The 21,325-nt window shown below is 66.5% G+C and overlaps 3 protein-coding genes across 3 annotated transcripts; 2 read left to right on the top strand and 1 right to left on the bottom strand.

The window, feature by feature from the left end:
• Positions 1-467: 467 nt before the first annotated feature.
• On the top strand, positions 468-15,328 carry INPPL1 (inositol polyphosphate phosphatase like 1). Its single transcript, XM_032681186.1, has 28 exons — positions 468-643; positions 4,909-4,972; positions 5,983-6,133; positions 6,219-6,339; positions 6,427-6,564; positions 6,647-6,737; positions 6,959-7,048; positions 7,403-7,501; positions 7,689-7,839; positions 8,036-8,142; positions 8,395-8,497; positions 8,575-8,771; positions 9,136-9,253; positions 9,600-9,696; positions 9,781-9,919; positions 9,997-10,096; positions 10,180-10,268; positions 10,349-10,430; positions 10,522-10,611; positions 10,723-10,836; positions 10,917-11,005; positions 11,104-11,191; positions 11,273-11,428; positions 11,499-11,583; positions 11,908-12,057; positions 12,128-12,857; positions 12,961-13,079; positions 13,578-15,328. Exons 1-28 carry the CDS (start codon positions 468-470, stop codon positions 13,666-13,668), a joined length of 3,825 nt encoding a protein of 1,274 aa, XP_032537077.1. The 3' UTR covers positions 13,669-15,328.
• On the top strand, positions 14,295-16,000 carry LOC116783521 (proline-rich protein 2-like). The gene is made up of 2 exons (XM_032681187.1): positions 14,295-14,465; positions 14,508-16,000. Exons 1-2 carry the CDS (start codon positions 14,322-14,324, stop codon positions 15,441-15,443), a joined length of 1,080 nt encoding a protein of 359 aa, XP_032537078.1. The 5' UTR covers positions 14,295-14,321; the 3' UTR covers positions 15,444-16,000.
• On the bottom strand, positions 15,983-21,112 carry PHOX2A (paired like homeobox 2A). Its single transcript, XM_032681189.1, has 3 exons — positions 20,878-21,112; positions 18,992-19,179; positions 15,983-17,631 (listed from the first exon to the last, which is right to left on the bottom strand). Exons 1-3 carry the CDS (start codon positions 21,083-21,085, stop codon positions 17,203-17,205), a joined length of 825 nt encoding a protein of 274 aa, XP_032537080.1. The 5' UTR covers positions 21,086-21,112; the 3' UTR covers positions 15,983-17,202.
• Positions 21,113-21,325: the final 213 nt, after the last annotated feature.

The following is a 21,325-nucleotide window of genomic DNA, read 5'->3' as shown; positions in this document are numbered from 1 at the left end:
CGGTGCCCCCGCGAACGCCCTACTCATGCCCCGGATCTCCCCCGGTGCCCCGCCCCGTGCCTCTCCCGCTCCGCCCCCCGGGACCCCACCAGTGCTCCCCCAGTACCGCACCGCTGTTCCCCCAAGCTCCGCGCTGCTGCTTCCCCGGGATCCCCCCGATCCCCTCCGGTGCCCCCCAAGACACCCCACTCGTGTCTCCGCATCTCCCCGCCCTCGCGCTGTCGCCCCGCCGGAGCCCCCCCGGTCACGCCCGGCGGCCACCCCCGGATCTCCCCCGTGCCCCCCCGGTTACCTCGTCCATGGCCCCCTGCCCCCCCCTCCAGTTCCCCCACCCCTCCGATGCCCCCGCCCGTCCCCCGATGTCGCCGTCCGCCCCCCGTCTCCCCGCCTCCCCCCGGTGCCCGCCCCGCCGGTTCCCCCCGCCCCCGTCGGAGCGCGGCCCCGCGGCGCGGCCCCGGCGGCGGAGCATGGCGGGCGCGGGGGGCGCGGGGGGCGCGGGCGGGGCGGCCCCGGTGCCCCCCTGGTACCACCGGGACCTGAGCCGGGCGGCGGCCGAGGAGCAGCTGGCGCGGGCCGGGCGGGACGGCAGCTTCCTGGTGCGGGACAGCGAGAGCGTGGCGGGGGCCTACGCGCTCTGCCTGCTGTGAGTGGGCTGCGGGCACGGCGGGGACACCCCCGAGGGACCGCGGGAGGGCACGGGGCGAGATACGCGGGCGGTCACCGGCGGTGACCGGGGGGGACGCCGGGAGGGACCGGCGCGGGGCCGGGGGAGCCGCGGAGGCACGAGCGGAGTGACGGGGGGAGGACCGGGGGGGATCCCGGGGGGGATCCCGGGGGGGATCCCGGGGAAGCAGCAGCGCGGAGCTTGGGGGAACAGCGGTGCGGTACCGGGGGAGCGCTGGTGGGGTCCCGGGGGGCGGAGCGGGAGAGGCACGGGGCGGGGGCACCGGGGGAGATCCGGGGCCGTGGGTAGGGCGTTCGCGGGGGCACCGGAGTGGCATCGGGGGGGGATCCGAGAAGAGCAGGACGGGCGCCGGAGGGGCGCCGGGCGGGGGGGTCCCGGGCGAGCAGCCGGGAGGGTTTGGGGGAGCAGCATCGAGGTACGAGGGGGACACTGGGGTGTCATGGTGGGGGTCACTGGAGAGGATTCAGGGGAGCACTGGTGGGGTACCGAGGGACACAGGTGGGGTGTCCAGGGAAGGACTGGCAGGGGGCCGGGGAGAGCACTGGGAGACACACCGAGGGCAGGGGGGGCACCAGGGGAGCACTGGCAGGGGGAACAGTTGGGGGTCACCAGAAGGGATCCAGGCTCCAGAGCACAGAGGGAGCACCGAGGGGACACCGACACCCAGAGGGCAACAGGCAGAAGAGGGGTCACACCTGGGGGGACACCCGTACTCTGGGGGTTACTGGGAATTTGGGGGACTGGGTACGGAGGGGCTGGGACAGCTCTGGGCAGTGGATACTGGGGGGACACAGACATGAGGAGATCTGAGGGGCACAGGGGGACACTGGCACTTCTGGGTGACAGGGCATCAGAGGAATGGCACCCGTTCTGGCCTGGGGGTCCCAGGGGACCAGACACCAACAGACTGGGGGGCATTGGAGGGACTGGGGGTCCCTGAGCACGGAGGGGACATTGGACTGGCTCCAGGGGACTGTGACACCCACCCTTGCCACGATGAGGGTCTGTGAGATGGGGGGCCTGGCCTCCACCCCACACTTTTGGGATCCCTGAGTGTCCCCATGGGACTGGGGGTCCCCAGCCCCCATCCTCATGTCAGGGGTGTTCCCAGCCTGGGGGAGGAGGCGAGCTCTGTGCCCTTGGGTCACACCACGGGACTCCTGTGGCTCCTGGCTGGTGCTGGGCCATGGGTGAGTGCTGACAGCCCTGGGGTCCTGGAACGCTGCCCCCTCTGACCAGCAGTGCACCCCAGCCCCCTCCGTACCTGAGGCCTTGCTGGCACCTCGGTGGGTTGGTGGTGTGCCGTGTGCTGGGGTGCTCCTGGGGAGCTCCTGGGGCATGCCCCTGGCTCTACTTAAGGCCTGCTGCCTGTGCCAGCACCTGGACCTTGATGTGGTTGTGGGGTGGCGGTGACGGCACCTCAACTCGAAGCTTTTCTGTGCCCCGAGAGTCCGTGGGAGAACCAGGAGTGCACCGTGAGCCGGCCTGCCCTGGCCTGGGGCTGCCGTGTGCCGGTGCCATGTGCAGGTGCCAGGCACGCAGCCTCCATGGCAGCACTGCTGCCCTTCCCCGTGGACGGGGGCAAATGTGGTTTCCCATCCATGGGGGCACAGCGTGGCCGTGGGCACCGGCTCCCCACCACGAAGCTGGGCTGGCGAGCAGCACCAGGGCACAGCACTGGGAGAACATGTGGTGCCACAGGGCTGGGGGGCATGTCAGGGCACCAGGGTGGGTGACAGGGGGCTGCAGCCGGCGTCATGGTGCGGGTGCCTGGGGAAGGGGTGTCTGTCACTGGTGTTTCCCACTGCCCAGTGAGGGGGTTGTGGGTGCCACATGGCTGTGCCACAGGTTGGGACCACACAGCCTCGCAAAGCCCATCGTGAGGATGCCACGGTGGGTGACAGAACCCCAACAAGGACACTGGGAATCCCTGGTGCTGCGATCCCACCCATTGCCAGCGAGTGGGTGGCCAGGGCTGTGAAGCCATTGGCCCCGGCCACTGCCGGGGCCCTAAAAATAGCTGCGGGGGCAGGAGGAGGAAAGGGAACTGCAGCGGGATCCCGGCAGCGTCGGCTTCCTTTAACCCTCCTGCTGGTGCTCCGTGGCCTCTCGGGGTTGGACGTGGCTCACCGGGACATCTCGCTGTGGCCTCGCCATGACACACCGGGGCATCTCACTGTGGCACACTGGGGCATCCCGGGACCCCACAGTGCCGGCACACCGTGGTGGCACCCCGAGGAGTGCCAGCGTGGCCGGTTGGTGGGCAGCGCCACTGGGGTTGGTCCTGGTGCGGTGTCCCCCAGGAGGGGAGGGGTTGGAGCCCCTGTCCTGCCTCCCTGCCGGTTCACGGGGACACCGGTGCCGGGGGGTGTGTGGTGTCCCCTCGCCGAGGTGCCCGCGCTGCTCTCGGGAGGAGGGTGGCGGGTGTCCCCTGTGCGGGGAGCCCGCTGTGCCGGCCGGGCCGTGGCAGGGTGCCGCCTGCGTGTCAGAGCCGGCGGGGAGCCCCGGGGCTCCCACATAAAGGCTCTTTGTGCCCGAGCCCAGCGCTCCCAGGCCCCCCCGGCGTCGCTCATCAAAATAGCAGCCGCCAGCGGCGCGGGGCCGGGCAGCCAGGGGCCGTGCAGCCCCCCGCCCCCCACCATCCACCCCCTCGGCACGGTGTCCCTCTGGCTCCACCTCTGGTTACCCACGGAGAACCCCTTGTCCTCCCCCACAGCTGAGGTTCCTCCTAGGGGTTCCTGCCCCTTGCCTCTCCAATTTGGGGTTCCACTTGTTGGTGCTGTGCTGGGGTTCCTCTTGCACCCGCCCATCACACCCCCGTTGCTGTTTTCGCTATGGAGACCCCAAATGGGCTTTAGGACTTTCCACAGAGACTCCTTATGTTTCCCCCGTTGGGGGGATGTCTCTTTGTGCCGCCCCAATCCCACCAGCTGGGGTTCTCCCACTCTGACTCCTTTGATCTGGGGACCCCCGAGATCCCTTAGCAAGGAGGTTCAACAGTGACCCCCTCACCCCCCCGCAGGGTTTTCCATACAACCTCCCCGTAGCAGATTGCCGTTCAGCCCCCCCTCCCACTTGGGGATTCCCCATGGCCTCCCATGACCCCTGGCTGGGCAGTGGGGCACCCAGGGGCACTCCCTGCTGGGGTTGGTGGTACCTGCAGGGGAGGGGCAAGAAATGAGAGACCTGGCACTGCAGGAAGCGGGGTGACACCAGGGGACCCAGTGCTTTGAGATGGCACCAGGGAACCTGATTCTGTGGGGTGGCACAGGGAAACTAGCATCATGGGATGGCAGCAGGGGACCTGGGGCACTGTGAGGGATCTGCCACTATAGGAGGACACCAGGGGACCTGGCCCCGTGGAGTGGGAGCAGGGGACACAGCACCCTGTCCATGGATGTGACACAGTGCAGGGGGGACAGATGCTGCCTTGTCCCAGTCCTTCAGCCCCGTGTCAAGGTGCCATCGGGGCAGGGGACATGGCAGCTGAGTGGAGCAGTGGCCCTGGCGTGGTGACCAGTGGCCCTGGCGTGGTGACAGCCTCCTCGATGCTCATGGTGAGCTCCATGGCCAGAGGCCAGCCCAGGAGCCACCGTCCCTCCTGACAGCACTGGGGTGGGGGAGTCTGGCTGTGCCAGGGGTCCCTGGCTTCTGGAGTCCCCAGGATGGGGAAGGGACACCCCTGGAGTCCCTTCTTGCAAGGTCCTGCTCCTTGCACCCGCTGCTGTTGTCACCCTGTCTCTTAACGCCGCCTGTCACCCCCTGCCCCGGGATCGCGTCCCTGGTTCCTGTCAGCTTCCATTGGAAAATAAATTGTTTCCTGGCGTCCTGGCTGCCAGCTCCTGCCTGCTCCTGCCAGCTCCTGCCTGTGCCTGCCAGCTCCTGCCTGCACTGCAGGCTGGGGACACAGGCTCCGGCGCACAGACAGGGAGTGGGGCTGGGGCGGTGGCACTACCAAGGACATAGTGGTGTTGATCGTGGGATCAGAGCAAGCAGAGGGGTCAGTCTGGGACCCCCAGCACCCATCCAGGACCCCCAGGCCCCATCCTGCGGGCATTTTCCTATAGGTTTCCCTGTCAGCTCATTGGATACCGTAGGGAATAGTGGTGCTGGAGCTCCTCACTGCGGGTGCTGGATGAGTGCCGGGCCATGCAGGTGGGTGGGGGGATGCCACCCAACCCCCTAGAACCCCCTGCCTGATGGCCTCCTCCCCGCTGCCACAGGTTCCAGAAGCACGTCCACACCTACCGCATCCTACCCGACGAGGAGGATTTCCTGGCCGTGCAGGTGGGCAGTGGGGGCACGGGACACCCTCTGGCTCGTGGGCAGCGAGGGGTCTCTGGCTCGGTGGGGCTCAATCTCGACCTCGTGCCATGAGCATGCCCGTCTGTTTGGCTGTGCCAGGCTGCTGTGCCGGGTGGATGTGCCGGGCTCAGCCCTGGCCTGGTGCCACGCGCGTGCCCGGCTCTGCCGGATGGCTTGGCTGTGCCTGTCCTGGCGGGCTGCCAGCACCGGGTATTTTTAGAGCAACAGAACCCCCTTTGTGCCGGCCGGGCAGGCAGGAAAAGCCGCCCCCGGGAGGGAGGAGGCTGAAGGATGACTGCTGCCTGCACCCTGCCAGCCCACCTGCCAGCCCCCTGTGGGTGGCACCGGGGCACTGTGCCACATGCACCAGGCCCAGCTCCCCCCCATGGGCTGTGGGGTCAGCCCCCCATCCTGCATGTGGGTCCCTGCATGGTGGCATCTCTGCATGGGAGGATCCCTGCGTGGGAGTCTTTTTGTGGGGATTTCCCTGGGGGGGGGGCATCCCTCCGTGGTGGCATCTCTGCACAGTAGTATCTCTGCATGGTGACATCCCTGCATGGTGGGATCCCTGCATGGGGGTGTCTCTCCTTGGGGATATCCTTGCATAGGGACATCCCTCCCTGGGGGTTCTTGCATGGTGGTACCCCTGTCTTGGGAGATCCCTGCCTGGGGACATCCCTCCATGGGGGTCTGTGCACAGTGGCATCCCCGCCTGGAGGGATCCCTGCCTGGAGGGATCCCTGCCTGGGGACATCCCTCCCTGGGGGTCCTTGCATGGTGGTACCCCTGTCTTGGGAGATCCCTGCCTGGGGACGTCCCTCCATGGGGGTCTGTGGACAGTGGCATCCCTGCCTGGAGGGATCCCTGCCTGGGGGTCCCTGCGTGGTGGTGTCCCTGCATGGTGGGTTCCCTGCCTGGTGGTGTCCCCATGCGGGGGTCTGGTGACGGTGGCTGCAGGTGCTGATGGCCCCGGTGTCCCCGTGTCCCCGCAGACGTCGCAGGGGGTGCAGGTGCGGCGCTTCAAGACGCTGAGCGAGCTAATCGCCCTGTACCTGCAGCCCAACCAGGGGCTGGTCTGCACCCTGCTCTTCCCTGTCGAGAGGGAGAAAGAGAAGGAGACCGTGGAGGACAGGGACTACTCGGGTATGGCAGGGTGACACGGGGGGGCGGGCGGGGTCCTGGGACCCCCGGGGTGGCAGTGATTGACCCCCTCATCGCCCCGTTGCAGATGGAGAGGATGAGAAGCCGCCGCTGCCACCACGCTCTGGCTCCACCAGCTTCTCCAGTACCTCGGCCGGGCTCAGCCCCACCAGCCTGGGACCAGCTGTGCCGGAGGGGCCGGCAGAGAGGTGAGGGTCTGCCCGTCTCCTGCCGGTCCCCTGTCTGTCCCCTGCCCATCCCTGCTGGCTCTCACCCCCTGGGTGTCCTCCCCGCAGTGCCAACGGGCTCAGCAGCATCTCCCACGAGTACCTGAAGGGCAGCTATACCCTGGACCTGGAGGCAGTGAAGGGGGGGGCCAACAGCCTCCCCCACCTCAACAAGACCCTTGTCACCTCCTGCAAACGGCTGCACAGGTGGGTGCTGGGCACCGGGACAGATGGACAGATGGAGGGACATCTGTGTCACCCGCTGAGCTGGCTCCTCTTGCCCCTGCAGTGAGGTGGACAAAGTGCTGGCAGGGCTGGAGATCCTCTCCAAAGTGTTTGACCAGCAGAGCTCCCCCATGGTTTCCAAGATCCTGCAGCAGGTGAGGGGGATATGAGGACACGGTGGTGGCAACCCACCACCACGGACTGTGCCCACAGACCCCACCGTAGCACCGTCCACAGGTGGTGGGAAAGCCTGGGGAGAAACACCCACCATCCTGCCTCATCCCAGGGCGCCTGGGGGTCTTGCTTCCCTGGGGGGGAACTGGGGTGGGTGTGGGGATCCCATCCCTGTGCTGGGGTTACCTGCTGGGGGTTCCAGACAGCAGGGCAGAGCGGGGAGCAGGAGCTGGAGAGCCTGGTGCTGAAGCTGTCTGTGCTGAAAGATTTCCTCTCCTCCATCGAGAAGAAGGTGAGGCCGGGGGTGCAGGGGGGATGTGTTCTCATGGGGATGTCCTGGATGTACTGAGGGGTCTGTGGGGCTGATGGCACTGGCTGATGGTGGCACTGGGACAGCTGGCAGGGATTGTTGGGCTGGTGGAGCTGGGGGGAGCTGAGGGAGGCTTGTGGGAATGAGGCAACAGTGGGACTGGGGGCAGGGGCAGTGGAGCTGGGGCACTGGTAGGGCTGAGGGGGCTGGTGGATCTTGGGGGGCTGGGAGAGCTGAGGATGCTTGGAACACTGGTGGGACTGGAGAGTTGGAGGGGTTGGTCGAGCTGGGGGGGGCTGGTGGGCTCTCGACTGATGCCACTGGGGGCTCTGGCAGGCACTGAAGGCCCTGCAGGAGATGAGCTCGGCTGCCCCCACAGCCCCCCCACAACCCCTGTCCCGCAAGGCCAAGAGCATCCCAGTGCAGACCTTCGAGGTGAGCCCTACCCTACCCTACCCCCTCTTCCTGAGTTTCAGAGTTCTGGGAGACTTTTGGCGTCAGCTGAGTGTGTGTGGTGTAACACTGAGGGCACAGACCCCGAGGTGTCCCTAGGAGGGCTGGGTGCCAGCTGGAGTGCTGGGGTGTCCCTTCTGTCTTCCCTCATCCCAGTGTCCCCCGGCAGGTGAAGCTGGACATCACCCTGGGGGACCTGACCAAGATTGGGAAGTCACAGAAGTACACACTGAGTGTGGACGTGGAGGGGGGGAAGCTGGTGGTGCTGAAGAAGCAGAAGGACTCCCAGGAGGACTGGAACACCTTCACCCATGACAAGAGTGAGTGGGGAGGCACCCACGGGGCCCCCTGAACCCCTGAAGCTGCCTTTGTGCTGGGGAGCGTCCCCGTGGGGCTCAGTGGTGGGCTGGGAGCTATGGGGTGTCCCCATCCTGGGGGTCCCCCAAAGCGTGGGCTGGGGGGCTCCAGCACCCAGCTGGCACCCAGCACCCCCCAGCTCTCACCACTCCTCCCCAGTCCGGCAGCTGATCAAGTCACAGCGAGTGCAGAACAAACTGGGCATCGTTTTTGAGAAGGAAAAGGATAAAACACAACGGAAAGACTTTGTTTTCGTCAGTGCCCGGGTGGGTAATGCTCGGGTGGGGGGACAAGGGGGCAGGTCCCTTGTAGGGGTGGGGTGGGGGCAGGATTTAACCCTTGGGCCCTGCTAGGGCTCAGGGCCAGGTGCTGGGTGCTGGTGCTTGATGGGTGGAGGATGTCTCTGTAGTGGTCCCCCATGCCCAGGAGGTGCCGGGTTTGGCTGAGCCAAAGCAGGGGTGCTGGAAGGGGTTGTGGGGAGCCCCTCCAGCCCCCCCTCTCAATGTCCCCCCCTGCAGAAGCGTGAGGCTTTCTGCCAGCTCCTGCAGCTGATGAAGAACAAGCATTCCCACCAGGATGAGCCTGACATGATCTCTATCTTCATTGGCACCTGGAATATGGGTGAGAAGGGCGGGGGAAGCCCATGGTGGAGTGCCGAGACCCTGGGGTCCCCCCTAACCATGCTGTCCCCCTTGCAGGCAGCGTCCCCCCCCCTAAGAGCATCACCTCATGGTTCACCTCCAAGGGGTTGGGCAAGACCCTGGATGAGGTGACGATGGCCATCCCCCATGACATCTACGTCTTCGGCACCCAGGAGAATTCCCTGGGAGACAAGGAGTGGGTGGACTTCCTGCGCACCGTCCTCAAGGACTTCACGGAGGTCGAGTACCGCCCGGTAGGAACCGGGGCTCCGGGGGATCCTGGGGACTGCGGTGTGCAGGCGCCAGGGGGTGGTGGAGGTGGGCGATGCTCAGTGTCCCTGGGGTGGCTGTGCTCTGGCTCTGTGACACCGGGCGCTTTGGGGTCCTCTCGTGGTGCTGGGCGGCCGTTGGTGCTCCAGTTCTGCTGACACCAGGTATTTTGGGGTGCTTCCCTGGTGCTGGTAGCTGTGGGTGCTGATGGTGGTGGAATTCCTGGGGAACAGCCCTGGGAGAGGCTGGGGTGGAGCTGTGATGAGCAGCAGCTGTGGGTGCACCCCCCCATGGCCCGGGGGGGCCCCAGGACCTGCTGGCAGGGGCTGAGGATGCCGGGGCCGGCAGGTGGCCATGCAGTCCCTGTGGAACATCAAGGTGGTGGTGCTGGTGAAGCCGGAGCACGAGAACCGCATCAGCCACGTCAGCACCTCGAGCGTCAAGACAGGGATCGCCAACACCCTGGGTAGGGGCCCGTGGGGGCACGGGGGGTGTGCGCTGCACCGGGGGGGCCCACAAGTGTCTGGGTTTCCAGGGTGGTCCCAGTGTTGCATGGGTCTCACAGGATGGGGTCCTGGAGCACGTGTGTTGCTTGAAGAGGAGTTTGGGGGGGGGTGTTTTGCCCAAGGAGGGATCCCAGAGCACATGTGTTGCATGAGGTGGGGTCTGGAGGTTCATGCATTACGTGAGAAGGGCTCTGGGCACATGCCCATGCCAGCCAGCCAGGTGGGGACTGTGCCCCCCACCCCCCAGGGTTGGGGGACTGCCCCTGCCCCAGCCTGATCCCATCCCATGTCCCCGTGTCCCCGCAGGGAACAAGGGTGCTGTGGGCGTCTCCTTCATGTTCAATGGCACCTCCTTTGGCTTCGTCAACTGCCACCTCACCTCCGGCAATGAGAAGACGGCACGGTGAGCACCCCCACTCCAGAATGGGCCGGGAGGGGCCCTGTCTCCATGTCTGTGACACCCCTGTCCCCATGTCCCCTGCTTCAGGAGGAACCAGAACTACCTGGACATCCTGCGCCTACTCTCGCTGGGGGACAAGCAGCTGAGCTCCTTTGACATCTCCCTCCGCTTCACCCACCTCTTCTGGTTTGGGGACCTCAACTACCGCCTGGACATGGACATCCAGGTTGGGGAATGGGGATGGGGAGTGAGGGGTGTCAGGTACCCCCTGCCCAGCCCGGTGCCAGCCCCTCTGTTCCGCAGGAGATCCTCAACTACATCAGCCGCAAGGAGCTGGAGCCGCTGCTGAAGGTGGATCAGCTCAACCTGGAGAAGGAGAAGCACAAGGTGTTCCTGCGCTTTGGTGAGGACTGGGGGGGCTCTGGGAGAGCCTGGGGGGATAGCCCCTCCTGCTGGGACTGTCCTGACCCATTGCTGTCTGTGCAGGTGAGGAGGAGATCACCTTCCCCCCCACCTACCGCTACGAGCGGGGCTCCCGGGACACCTACGTCTGGCACAAGCAGAAACCCACAGGGGTAGGTGCTGGGGTAGTGGGGAGTCAGGGGAGGGGTAGACACCCCACCTTGAACCCTCCTGCACTCCCCATCCCTGCCAGGTGCGTACCAACGTGCCGTCCTGGTGCGACCGCATCCTCTGGAAATCCTACCCCGAGACTCACGTCAACTGCAATGCTTATGGTGAGCAGTGTGACCCCCCAGCACCCCCCCGCCCTCCATTCTGGGACAGTCCCTTCCATCCTGACCGTCCCCCCATCCCTGCTGGCTGCAGGATGCACAGATGACATCGTCACCAGTGACCACTCACCCGTCTTCGGCTCCTTCGAGGTGGGAGTGACATCCCAGTTCGTCTCCAAAAAAGGTGCCTGTGCCCAAGGGGACATCTCACTGTCCCCCACCCCCCATGGGTTCCACCTCTCCCTCGAGATGGGGAGGTCCCAGGGGGGTTCCAACACCTCGCCTCTCCATGGAGGGCTCTCCAAGTCCTCGGAGCAGGCGTACATCGAGTTTGAGAGCATCGAGGCCATCGTGAAGACATCCAGTCGCACCAAGTTCTTCATCGAGTTCTATTCTACCTGCCTGGAAGGTGAGGACTGGGATGGCAATGTGGGGTCTCAGGGGGGCTGACAGGGGTGATGCCATGTCCCCCCCCCCCCACCACCACAGAGTTCAAGAAGAGCTTCGAGAATGACAGTCAGAGCAGCGACAACATCAACTTCCTCAAAGTGCAGTGGTCCTCCCGGCAGCTGCCGACGGTGAGGAGGGGCTGGGGGCTGACAGGGTGGGCGCCAGGGGGAGCTGCAGGCGGGGAGACACCCCACTCAGTGCCAGCACCTTGTCCCCTTGGCTGCAGCTGAAGCCCATCCTCTCTGAGATCGAGTACCTGCAGGACCAGCACCTCCTGCTCACCGTCAAATCCCTCGATGGCTACGAGTCCTACGGTGAGTGTCCACACCAGCACCGCACCTTCACCCGGGGGTCCATGGGGTGCAGACCCCTGACCCCCCTGCTGTCACCCCCAGGGGAGTGTGTCATCGCCCTGAAGTCAATGATTGGCAGCACAGCGCAGCAGTTCCTCACCTACCTGTCCCACCGTGGCGAGGAGACCGGCAACATCCGTGGCTCCATGAAGGTCCGGGTGCCCACTGAGCGCCTGGGCACCCGTGAGAGGCTCTATGGTGAGGACTCCCCTCCCTGGGGGAAACTGTGGGGACAGGACCCCACCACTGAGCCCCTGTCCCCTGACAGAGTGGATCAGCATTGACAAGGACGAGACAACAGCCGGCAAAGGGAAGGTGCCTCTGAGTGCCAGGGCCACCCAGGACTATGCCAAGTACGGGGGACAGGGCTCGGTGGGTGGGGGGCACCCGTAACACCCAGCTGGGGGGCCCTGGGTCTCAGGGGGCTGCAGGGATGGTGTGTGGGACGTGACTGGGGACAGCTCTGTGCCATGCAGGGCAGGGATGGGGCTCTGTTGTACCTCCAAGAGTGACACTGGCATGTTTTGGTGGCTGAGCCCTCTCCTGAGTGTCTGAGCCCAGTGCTGGGCTGCTGAGACCCATCCCAGGGGGTCTGAACCTTGTTACCATCCTGGGGCTCTGAGCTCCACTGCAGGGGTTCGAGCCTCATGGGGCACCCAACACCTCCTGTTGCCCAGGTCTGTGGGGCGGAAGCCCACCGGTGCCGAGCCCCCCACTGCCAACCCAGCGAAGCTTCTGGAGGAGCCCGAGAAGGGCAACACTGCAGCAGCCCCCTGGCCCCCTGCCCCACACCGTGGCACCCCCAGGGACGAGGCTGCCCCGAGCCGGTGAGGGAATGTGGGCAGGGCTGGGGAGGGGGCCGGCTCTGGGTTGCCACGCTCACCCCTGTGCCTGCAGGTCCAAGGCAGAGGCGGTGCCAGAGCTGTCGGGGGCTCCCCTGAAGAACAGCTTCAACAATCCGGCATACTACGTCCTGGAAGGGGTCCCCCACCAGCTGCTGGCACCGGGGGATCCCGGCAAGCCCCCCAAGGCCAAGGTGCAGCTGGCGGTGCCGGAACGCCGCCGGCACCCTTCGGTGTGCCGTGGTGACGAGAGCGAGGAGGAGGAGGATCTTGGCACCCTCAACCTGCCGCCGCCGGATTTTCCCCCGCCGCCACTGCCGCGGGAGCTGGAGCTCCCCCCAAACCCCTTCTTTGGCACCCCCAAGGAGCCGCCGGTGCCCGCCGCGCGTGAGGACCCCAAATCCCACCCCGCTGCCTTTGGAGAGGCTCCCCTGCCCAAGCTGCACCCCCGGCCACCCCCGGCTGCCGGGGCTGGATTCGGGATGGAGGGGGCTTGTGGGACCCCCGTTACCGGGGGGCTGCCTGCAGTGGGGGGGCTGCCTGCAGTGGGGGGTCTGCCGGGTGCTGGGGGGCTGCTGGATGACCGCTCCTGCTCGGTGCTGCAGATGGCCAAGACGCTGAGTGAGGTGGACTACGGGGGTGGGAAGGGGAGGGTGGCCCCACCCCCACCGCTGCTGGCCAAGGGGGGGCTGCCCCCCCGCTGCCTGCCCCCCGACTATGGCCGCCCCCTCGCCTTCCCGCCCCACTCCATCCGGGAGAGCATCCAGGAGGACCTGGCCGAGGAGGTGGGTGATGCGGGGTGGGCGGGGGTCAGGCTGCTGGGCCCCCCAGCGCGCTCAGCTGGGGCTGTCTGGGGGGCCCCGTGTTGCTGAGGGTGTCGGGGTGCAGGTGCTGGGCCGTGGCGTGGGCACCGTGCCCGGCGTGGGCGAGTGGCTGCGGGCGCTGGGGCTGGAGCGGTACGAGGAGGGGCTGGTGCGCAATGGCTGGGATGACCTGGAGTTCCTCAGGTGAGCAGCCCCCCGAAAATGCTCACCCACACCCCCCAGACTTGCCATCCCCAGGGGTCCATGTCCTCCCCAGGGGGCCACAGCGATGCCTGGGTGGGGTGACCCTGCTTTAGGGAGATCCATGGGGGGCACTGCCCTCAGTGGTCTCCACTGCCCCGGGCGGGGGGGGTCCCCCCTGCCCCCTCAGGGTCTCCACTTCCTCGGGGTTTCTGCTTCCCTCGCTTCCCCTTGCTGCCCCTGGAGGTCCCCACAGCCCCCAGAGGGTCCGTGCTGCCCTGGGGGCTCCCCACCGCTCTTGAGGATCCCTGCTGCCCCTGGGTGTCCCAGCTGCCCCAAGGGGTCCCCACTGCCCCCCCAGGAGGGAGGCTGGGTGGGCACCCAGCAGCCTAAGTGGGGGCTCTCACACCCCCTCATGGGGACCTCACCTGGGTGGGGGTGCCCCCCCTGAGGCTGGGGCGTGCCTGGGGGCAGAGCTCCACGTCTGCACCCCCACCCCAGTGACATCACGGAGGAGGACCTGGAGGAGGCTGGAGTGCTGGAGCCCGGCCACAAGCGTGTCCTCCTGGAGAGCCTCCAGCTCCGCAAGTAGCTGCCGCCGCACACCTGGCGTCCCGTGCTCCCACAGCCCGGCATCCCACCTCCTGCGGCTGCACATCCTGCGGCCCAGCACCCAAAATCCTGCAGCAACCAAATCCTGCAGCCACACATCCCAGACCTTGCAGTAGCATGTCCCGTGGCCCAGCATCCTGCGTCCCGCAGCCGCGATCCCGGGTCCCGTGGGTGTGCATTCCACATCCCGGATCCTGTGGATGTGGATGCATCCCGGATCCCATGGCCGTGCATCCCGGATCCCATGGCCGTGCATCCCAGATCTTGCATCCGAGCATCTTGCATCCTGCAGCTGAGGATCCCTCCCTCGTGCCGTGGTCACGCATCCCGCATCCATGCATCCCAGCATCACCAGCAGCCAGTGGGAGCTCCGGGACCCCCACGGCCTGCCCCCCATCTCGGGTGCTGGGTAACGGGGTGGGGAGGGGGGAGGGGGGGACAGGGTGGGTGGTGGGTTCTGGTCAGACAATTTCACAGGGGGGTCCCTATGGGGCATCCTCGCATATAAGTTATTTCTTATTTATTGGAAGAAGGGCTGGGGAAAGGGCTGTTGGGGGGGGAACCCTGGGAGCCCTGGCTCCCCCCACAGCCCCTCACAGCTAGGAGGAGGAGGAGGAGGCGCTGAGAAAAGTCATGTCTCAATCCAAGTGCCTTCATGATGCCCAGCCAGCACTGGGATGGGATGGGAGGGCTTGGCCAGCCCCCACGGACAACACTGGGCAGAGCTCAGGGTCTCCATCCCCACCCCAAGGGTCCCATCCCCACTCTGAGGGTCCCTGTCCCCACCCCCAGCGTCCCTGTCCCCACCCCAGGGCACCGATCCCCACCCTGAGGGTCCCTGTCCCCAACACAGGAGTCCCACCCCTACCCTGGAGGTTTCTGTCTCCACTCCGAGGGTCCCTGTCCCCACCCCAGGGATCCGTGTCCCCATCCTGGGGATGTCCCGTCTCCTCCCTGGGAGTCCCTGTCCCCACCCCAGGGATCCATGTCCCCACCGTGGGGATGTCCTGTCCCCTCCCAGGGAGTCCCTGTCCCCACCCTGGGAGATCCCCATCCTCACCCCAGGGGTACCATCCCCATCCCTGGAGGTTTCTGTCCCTACCCCAGGGGTCCCTGTCCCCATCTCTGGGGGTCCCATCCCCACCATGGAGGTCCCTGTGCCCGCCCTGGGAGTCCCTGCCCCGGGAATCCCACTGCAGCAGTCAGATCAGTGCCTTCACCCAGACCCCACCTCACACCACCAGTGCCTCCGGGGTGTGCCCCCCACTCCCAGTTTGCCCATTAGGTACTTGCTGGGTCCGTCCCCGCCCCAGAGGTCTCTGTTGCCCTCGGGGGCAGTGGGGCTGGCACCCAGGTCCCCCCGTGGGTGCTCAGCCCCCAACCTCACCAAGTGCCCTTCCAGGGGGGTCCCTAGGGTGGGGGTCCCCCAACCATGCCTTCCCCGCTGGGGTGACCCCTCCAGACTCTCCCTGCCCCCAGGGGGGTGGTGGGCAATTTCACCCCCACACCCCCCCTCCCCTCACTCCGGCTGAGATGAAGGATGGGCCGGCCCCCCCAGCAGCCCCCCAAAATCCCCTGACTGTTTGTTACTGGGGTGTTCGGTGTGAACTTCCCCCCACTAAACCCCTGTCTTGTCGTGCCCTGTGTTTGGTGGTTTTTGGTAAATCTGGACTGATTTTTGTTATGTTTCATGCAGTGGGTGTGGTGGAGCTCTCCACATGGCAAGGGGGGGTCTGGGAAGGGGGGCAGGATTGAGGAACTGGGTCCCAGTGTGATCTGGGACCCCGAAGCTGGCTGTACCGGTCCCAGCACAGTCAGGGATGCTCCAGGCTGGCCATACTGGTCCCAGCATAATGGGGAGCTCCCAGACTGTCTGTACTGGTCCCTGCAAGTGGGGACCAGGTCCCTTCTCCTCTTCTTGCCCACCTTGGGTACCCCAGACTGCCTGCCCAACTCCCTGGTGTGCTCCTTGCCACCATCCCAGAGCCCCTAGGACCTCCCCCATTACCACCCCCAAAGGGCCCCAGGAGGCCAGAGGGGCTGTGTGGGGCATCCCTCTCCTCACCCCACTTCAGGGGCTTCCCATGTGGTGCTCCCTCAGCTCCCTACAGCTCCTTGAGGTCTTTGGGAGGGGGGCACCCAAAATAATCCCTAAGGTGCTGGGGGTCTGTGGCATCACCTAAGGGGCTATGGCAGGTTTTGGATAGCTCAGGGATGGGGGCCATGCAGCCCCCCACCCCTGCAGCCCTTGTGGGGGGTGCAGCGAGGGCTGGGGGCCAGCAGCAGCATCAATAAATTAAGTTTTATTTGGATTGGTGGCATTTGCAAACATGGGCAATAAATTACAGAATGGTTAAAAAAAAAAACCGAAAGAAAAGTGGGGACCTCACCTCGGAGGCACTGGGGGAGACGGGGGGGTGGACGAGGACACGTGGGTGGGCTGCCAGCATGCTCACCATACCACGGAGCCAACCGGCACGGCAGCACCAGTGTAGGGGGGTGGGTGCAAGGGGACCCACCAGCATCCCAGCCCCCTGCTGGGGACCCTTTGTGAGATCAGGATGTTGTGCTGGGGGGTCCTGACTGCACCCGTGGCAGCTGCAGCGGGAACACCCATCCTGCTGCTGGTGAGGGGTCCTGGCTACTCCGAGGGGTCCCACCAGCTGCTCCAGGGACTCCCACTGTCTGCTCTGGGGGGTCCCGGCTCCTCCAAGGGGTCGCACCGGCTGTTCAGAGGGTGCCCTGCTCCCCCGAGGGGTCCCACTGGCTGCTCCAGGGCTTCTATCCCTCACCAGCCCCCTCTCGGGGGGCCACCTCACCCCCAGCCAGCAGTTCTGGTGCCCCGTCCCCGTGGGCAGCACCCACGGCAATGCTGGCGAGTGCTGAACCCCCCGGCCCTGCTTTTACTCCCCAAAATCTTGGGGAACGGAGTCTTCTCACCTCCAGTCCCACCGCGTCAGGGTGCTGCTGGGGGGGATCCATGTCAGCAGGCAGGATTTGGGGGGCACCCCCTCCCCACACCGAGGAGCGTCTCCCTGCCGCGCTCCCCAGCAACGCCCACCCCGTGGCCCCCAGACCCCGCCCCATAAAGTGCTTCCTCACCCCCAGCCCAGCGGCAAAGCCCGTCGGAGGGGGTTCTTCTGGGGCGGGCACCGGGATACTGGAGCACCCGCAGTGCTGTGGGGAGCCCTGCACCTGCCCCCAACCCTGGAGCGCACCGGGAGCCCCCAGGAGCGAAGGCTGTGCCGGGGGCGTGCCGGCTGAGCACGGCGGGGCCGCCCCCGCCCCGCACCCCCGCGGTCCCGCAGCACCCACACGGGTGCCGGTGGGAGCTGCCCCAGCTCCGGGTCCATCCCGCTGGCGCGGGGTCCGGGAGGTGGCGCGGGGCGGTCCCTGCTCCATCTCCCCGTTTGCTGAAGCGTCGTGGCCGGGTCCGTGGCGGGGGCAGCGGGTGGGGGATGCAGGATGAGGGCTGGGGGGGATTTGGGGGCAGCCAGATCCGGTGACTCAGTGATCAGAAGAGGTTTGTTTTGATGCCGTTGGGTTTCCGATGGAAGGAGGAGAGGACACCGGAGAAGGGTCCCGGCACAGCCTCAGTGGGCTGCCAGGCTTTCAGCAGCTCGGCCGCGTTGGGGGCACCGCTGCCACCCCCCACCCCTGCCCAGAGGGGCGCCTTGAGGGGCTGGGGGGCATGGCCGGGTCCCATGGGTGCCCCCGCGCCGGGGCTGGGGCTCAGGCTGCCGCCGGGGCTGCCGATGGCAGCGGCGGGCAGGGACGCCGTGCTGTCCGGCGTCGGGCTGCAGTTGGATTCCTTGGATTCGTCATCTTCTGAGGAAGAGCGCGGCTCCGACTTCTTCCCGGTGGTGCCGGTGCCACTGGCACCCTTGGCATTGGCCGCACGCTCCTGCTTGCGGAATTTGGCTCGACGGTTCTGGAACCACACCTGGGGGGGGGATGGAGGGGATGGGAGCACCCCACACCACCGTCCCTGGGGGTTTGGGGAGCCTGCGGGTGCAGAGGCAGCTCCCCCCCAGGCCTTGAGGTTCCCCTCACAGCCCCTCATTCCCACGGGGGAAATGTTTTCCGCAGCACCAGAGGGATCCCCCATATCCACAACAGTGTGGATTTGTGAGGTCGATGCCGGGCACTCGCATGAGCATCGGCGACAGTGGGGGAGAGAAACGGTGAGGGGGCATTGCCAGGGCCCCTGCTGCACCCACACGTGCACCTCGCGGGGTCAGAGCCCACCCCCACAGCGGGCACCTCTCCCGCTCCCCATGGTGCCGATGGTGGGGTTGGCTCCACAAACCATCCCCCCCTGCAGCCCCATGGGTCCTCCCATCCTTGGGGCCGGGACCTCTCAGTCCTGTGGGTCCCTACATCCCCATGAGGACAGGTGTTCTGACAAAGGGGGGTCTGCACTCACAAAGAGGGTTCTGCACTAACACGGGGGGGTCTGCACTTACGCAGGGGGTTCTGAACTCACGAAGAGGGTTCTGCACTCACAAAGAGGGTTCTGCACTCACAAAGAGGGTTCTGCACTCACAAAGAGGGTTCTGCACTCACAAAGAGGGTTCTGCACTAATACAGGGGGTTCTGCACTCACAAAAGAGGGTTCTGCACTCACAAAAGAGGGTTCTGCACTCACAAAAGAGGGTTCTGCACTCACAAAAGAGGGTTCTGCACTCACAAAAGAGGGTTCTGCACTCACAAAAGAGGGTTCTGCACTTACACAGGGAGGTCTGCACTCACAAAGAGGGTTCTGCACTTACCCAGGGGGTTCTGCACTCACGAAGAGGGTTCTGCACTAACACAGGGGGTTCTGCACTCACAAAAGAGGATCTGCACCCACACAGGGGGCTTTGCATCCACCAAGAGAAATCTGTACTGGTATAGGCAGCGTCTGCACCCAGAAAAGGGGGGGGGTGTCTGCACCCACAAAGGCACCACTCTCTGTCTTCCCCGGACTCTCACCAACCTCCGGGTGTTTGGGATCAGACTAAATAATCGGTGGCGGTGACAGTGCCATGGCATGAACCAATGCCCCTACTCTGCTGGGAGCCAGACTGAGCGCCGGGGGTACCCCCACAGTCCCCATCAGAGCAGGGCGGTGCCCCGCACTGTGTCCCCGCAGCGTGTCCCCGACTGTGGTGGTGCCGAGTCCGAGTCCCCCCCGCCCTCCATCCCAACACAGGGAGCACAGCGGTAGCATCCCATAGTCAGGGTCCCCACTCTGGTGGGATTAGATCCCCCCGTTCCTTCATCCCCAACCCCCCAACCCCATCCCCCCTCCCCGAGCTGACCTGCACCCGGGCCTCGGTGAGGTCGATCTTGAGGGCCAGCTCCTCGCGGGTGTAGATGTCGGGGTAGTGGGTCTCGGCAAAGACCCTCTCCAGCTCCTTCAGCTGGGAGCTGGTGAAAGTCGTCCGGATCCGCCGCTGCTTCCGCTTCTCGTTGATCCCCGACGGGTCCGAGAAGAATTTGTAGGGAACTGGGAGGAAAACGAGGCGTCAGTGGGACCGGTACAGCAGAAGGGCAGCGGTGGGCACCGGGGAGCACCGGGCAGGGGGTACCAGGCGGGAATGGACTGGCAGGGATGGACCAGGAAGGGACAAGGTGGACAGGATGAATGGGGCAGGGATGAACCAGAAAAGGAGAGACCGTGAAGGGATGAACGGGAAGGGATGGACCGGGTAGGAGACATTGGCCAGGGACAGATGAACCGGGAAGGATACACAGGGCAGGGGTGAACCGGGAAGGGATGGACTGGGCAGGAATGGACCGGGAAGGGGTGAATCGTGAAGTGATGAACCGGGAAGGAATGAACCGAGAAGGAACGGACCGAGCAGGAATGCACCGGGCAGAGACATACCGGGGTAGGGATGGACCGAGAAGGAATGGACCGGGAAAAAATGGACCGGGCAGGGAATACTGGCCAGGGATAGATGAGCAGGGATGGAGCTGGAAGGATGAACTGGGCAGGGGTGAATTGGGAAGGGGTGCACCGGGCAGGGATGGACCGAGGGATGGACCGGGTACGATGATCCAGGCAGGATAAACCGTGCAGGAATGGACCGGGCAGGACCCCGCGGGCAGGGTGAGAAGGACGAGGGCAGGGCTGAGTCGCTGCCCCCGCCGCGCCCCTGGCCCCGTTCCTTCGTTGCCGGCGGGATGCGGGGCCTCGGGGTGCGAGCGGGGATGGGGGGGCGATGCGGCGCCGGTGCGGGTGGGGCGGCCGGTACCGATCGGCAGCTCCTTCGTTGTGGGCGCATCCCCGGGCAGCGACTCCGCGGCGTCAACGAATGCGGAGCGGGGAAGGGGGTCCCGGCGATGGGGATCTTCCCCAGTCCCGTTCTGGGGCTGCCACCGCGCCGGGGACCCCGGGGGAACCGTGGCCGTGCTCGGGGGGCCCGTCCCCACCGGCGAACGAGAGCGGGGAAACCGGGAGCGGGGGCGGTGGGACCGAGCCGGAGTCAGCCCGGGCTGCGGGCACCGGCGGCACCGGGAACCGGCGGGACCCAGCACCGGCAGTACCAGGAATCAACAGCACCGGGAGTCGATGTCACTGGGAATTGACGGCACCGAGCACCGGCAGCAGCGGTTCCCGACGGCATCGAGCCCTGACAGTACCCAGCACCGGCGGCACCGAAAACGCACAGCAACCGGGCACTGATGGCAGCTTGCGCTGACGGTACCGAGAGCCGACAGTACCGGACGCTGTCGGTACCGGGAACCGACGGTGTCTGTCGCCAACGGTACCGGGAAACGATGGCTGCGAGTCCTGACAGTGCCGGGCTCCAGCGGCACCAGGAATCGGCAGTAACGGGCTCTGTCGGCGCCGGGAACCGATGGTAACGGGCACCGACGGCACCGAGCACTGACAGGGCAACGACGGCACCGGGAATTGATGAGATCGGGCACCGGAGGTACCGGGAACCGGCGGTAATGGGCACCGGCGGCATCGAGTCCTGACGATACCGCGGGCCGACGGCATCGAGCACCGACGGTACGGGACACCGACGGCTCCGGGAACCGGTGGCACCAAGCCCAGACGCCACCGGCAACCGCCGGCCCCGATCCCCGCCAGCTTCGGTCCCCTCCAACCCCGACGGCGCGGCCGCTTCCTTGCGCCCGTCCTGGGGCTGCTCGGGGGGTGTCCCTGGTGGCTCGGGGGGTCCCGCTCCGTTACCTGCCGAGTAGGGCGAGGGCTGGTGGTCGCGGAGGGCGCCCAGGGCGCAGCTGGCGGAGGCGAGGGGGGCGCAGGCGGGCGCGGGCCCGAAGCCCCCCCGCATGGGGCTGTACTGGAAGGAGCCCGCCTGGCTGCAGGGGCTGAACTCGTAGCTCGCCTCCATGGCGGCCACGCAGGACTCGTAGGAGTTGAGGTAGGAGTAGTCCATGGCGAGCCCGGCGCGGCCCCGGCTGCCGCCCGCCCGTCCCCGCCGCCTCCTGCCCGCCGGGCCCCCGCCCGCCCCCGCCGCCGCCGCCCCGGCCCGTTAATATACTGGCGGGGGGAGCGCGGACAAAGGCTGCGCTCGCCGGGGGCTTTTGCATGACAATATCTCCCGGGGACGGCGGGAGCGGGCGGAGCCGACACCCCCCTCCCCGCAGCCCCCCGCCCCCCTTAACCCTTCGTGGGC

The sequence above is a fragment of the Chiroxiphia lanceolata genome, chromosome 2 (genome assembly GCF_009829145.1).
Source record: "Chiroxiphia lanceolata isolate bChiLan1 chromosome 2, bChiLan1.pri, whole genome shotgun sequence".
Classification (NCBI taxonomy): Eukaryota; Metazoa; Chordata; class Aves; order Passeriformes; family Pipridae; genus Chiroxiphia; species Chiroxiphia lanceolata.
Note: the sequence above shows the minus strand (reverse complement) of the source record. Positions and strands in the feature narration are given on the sequence as shown.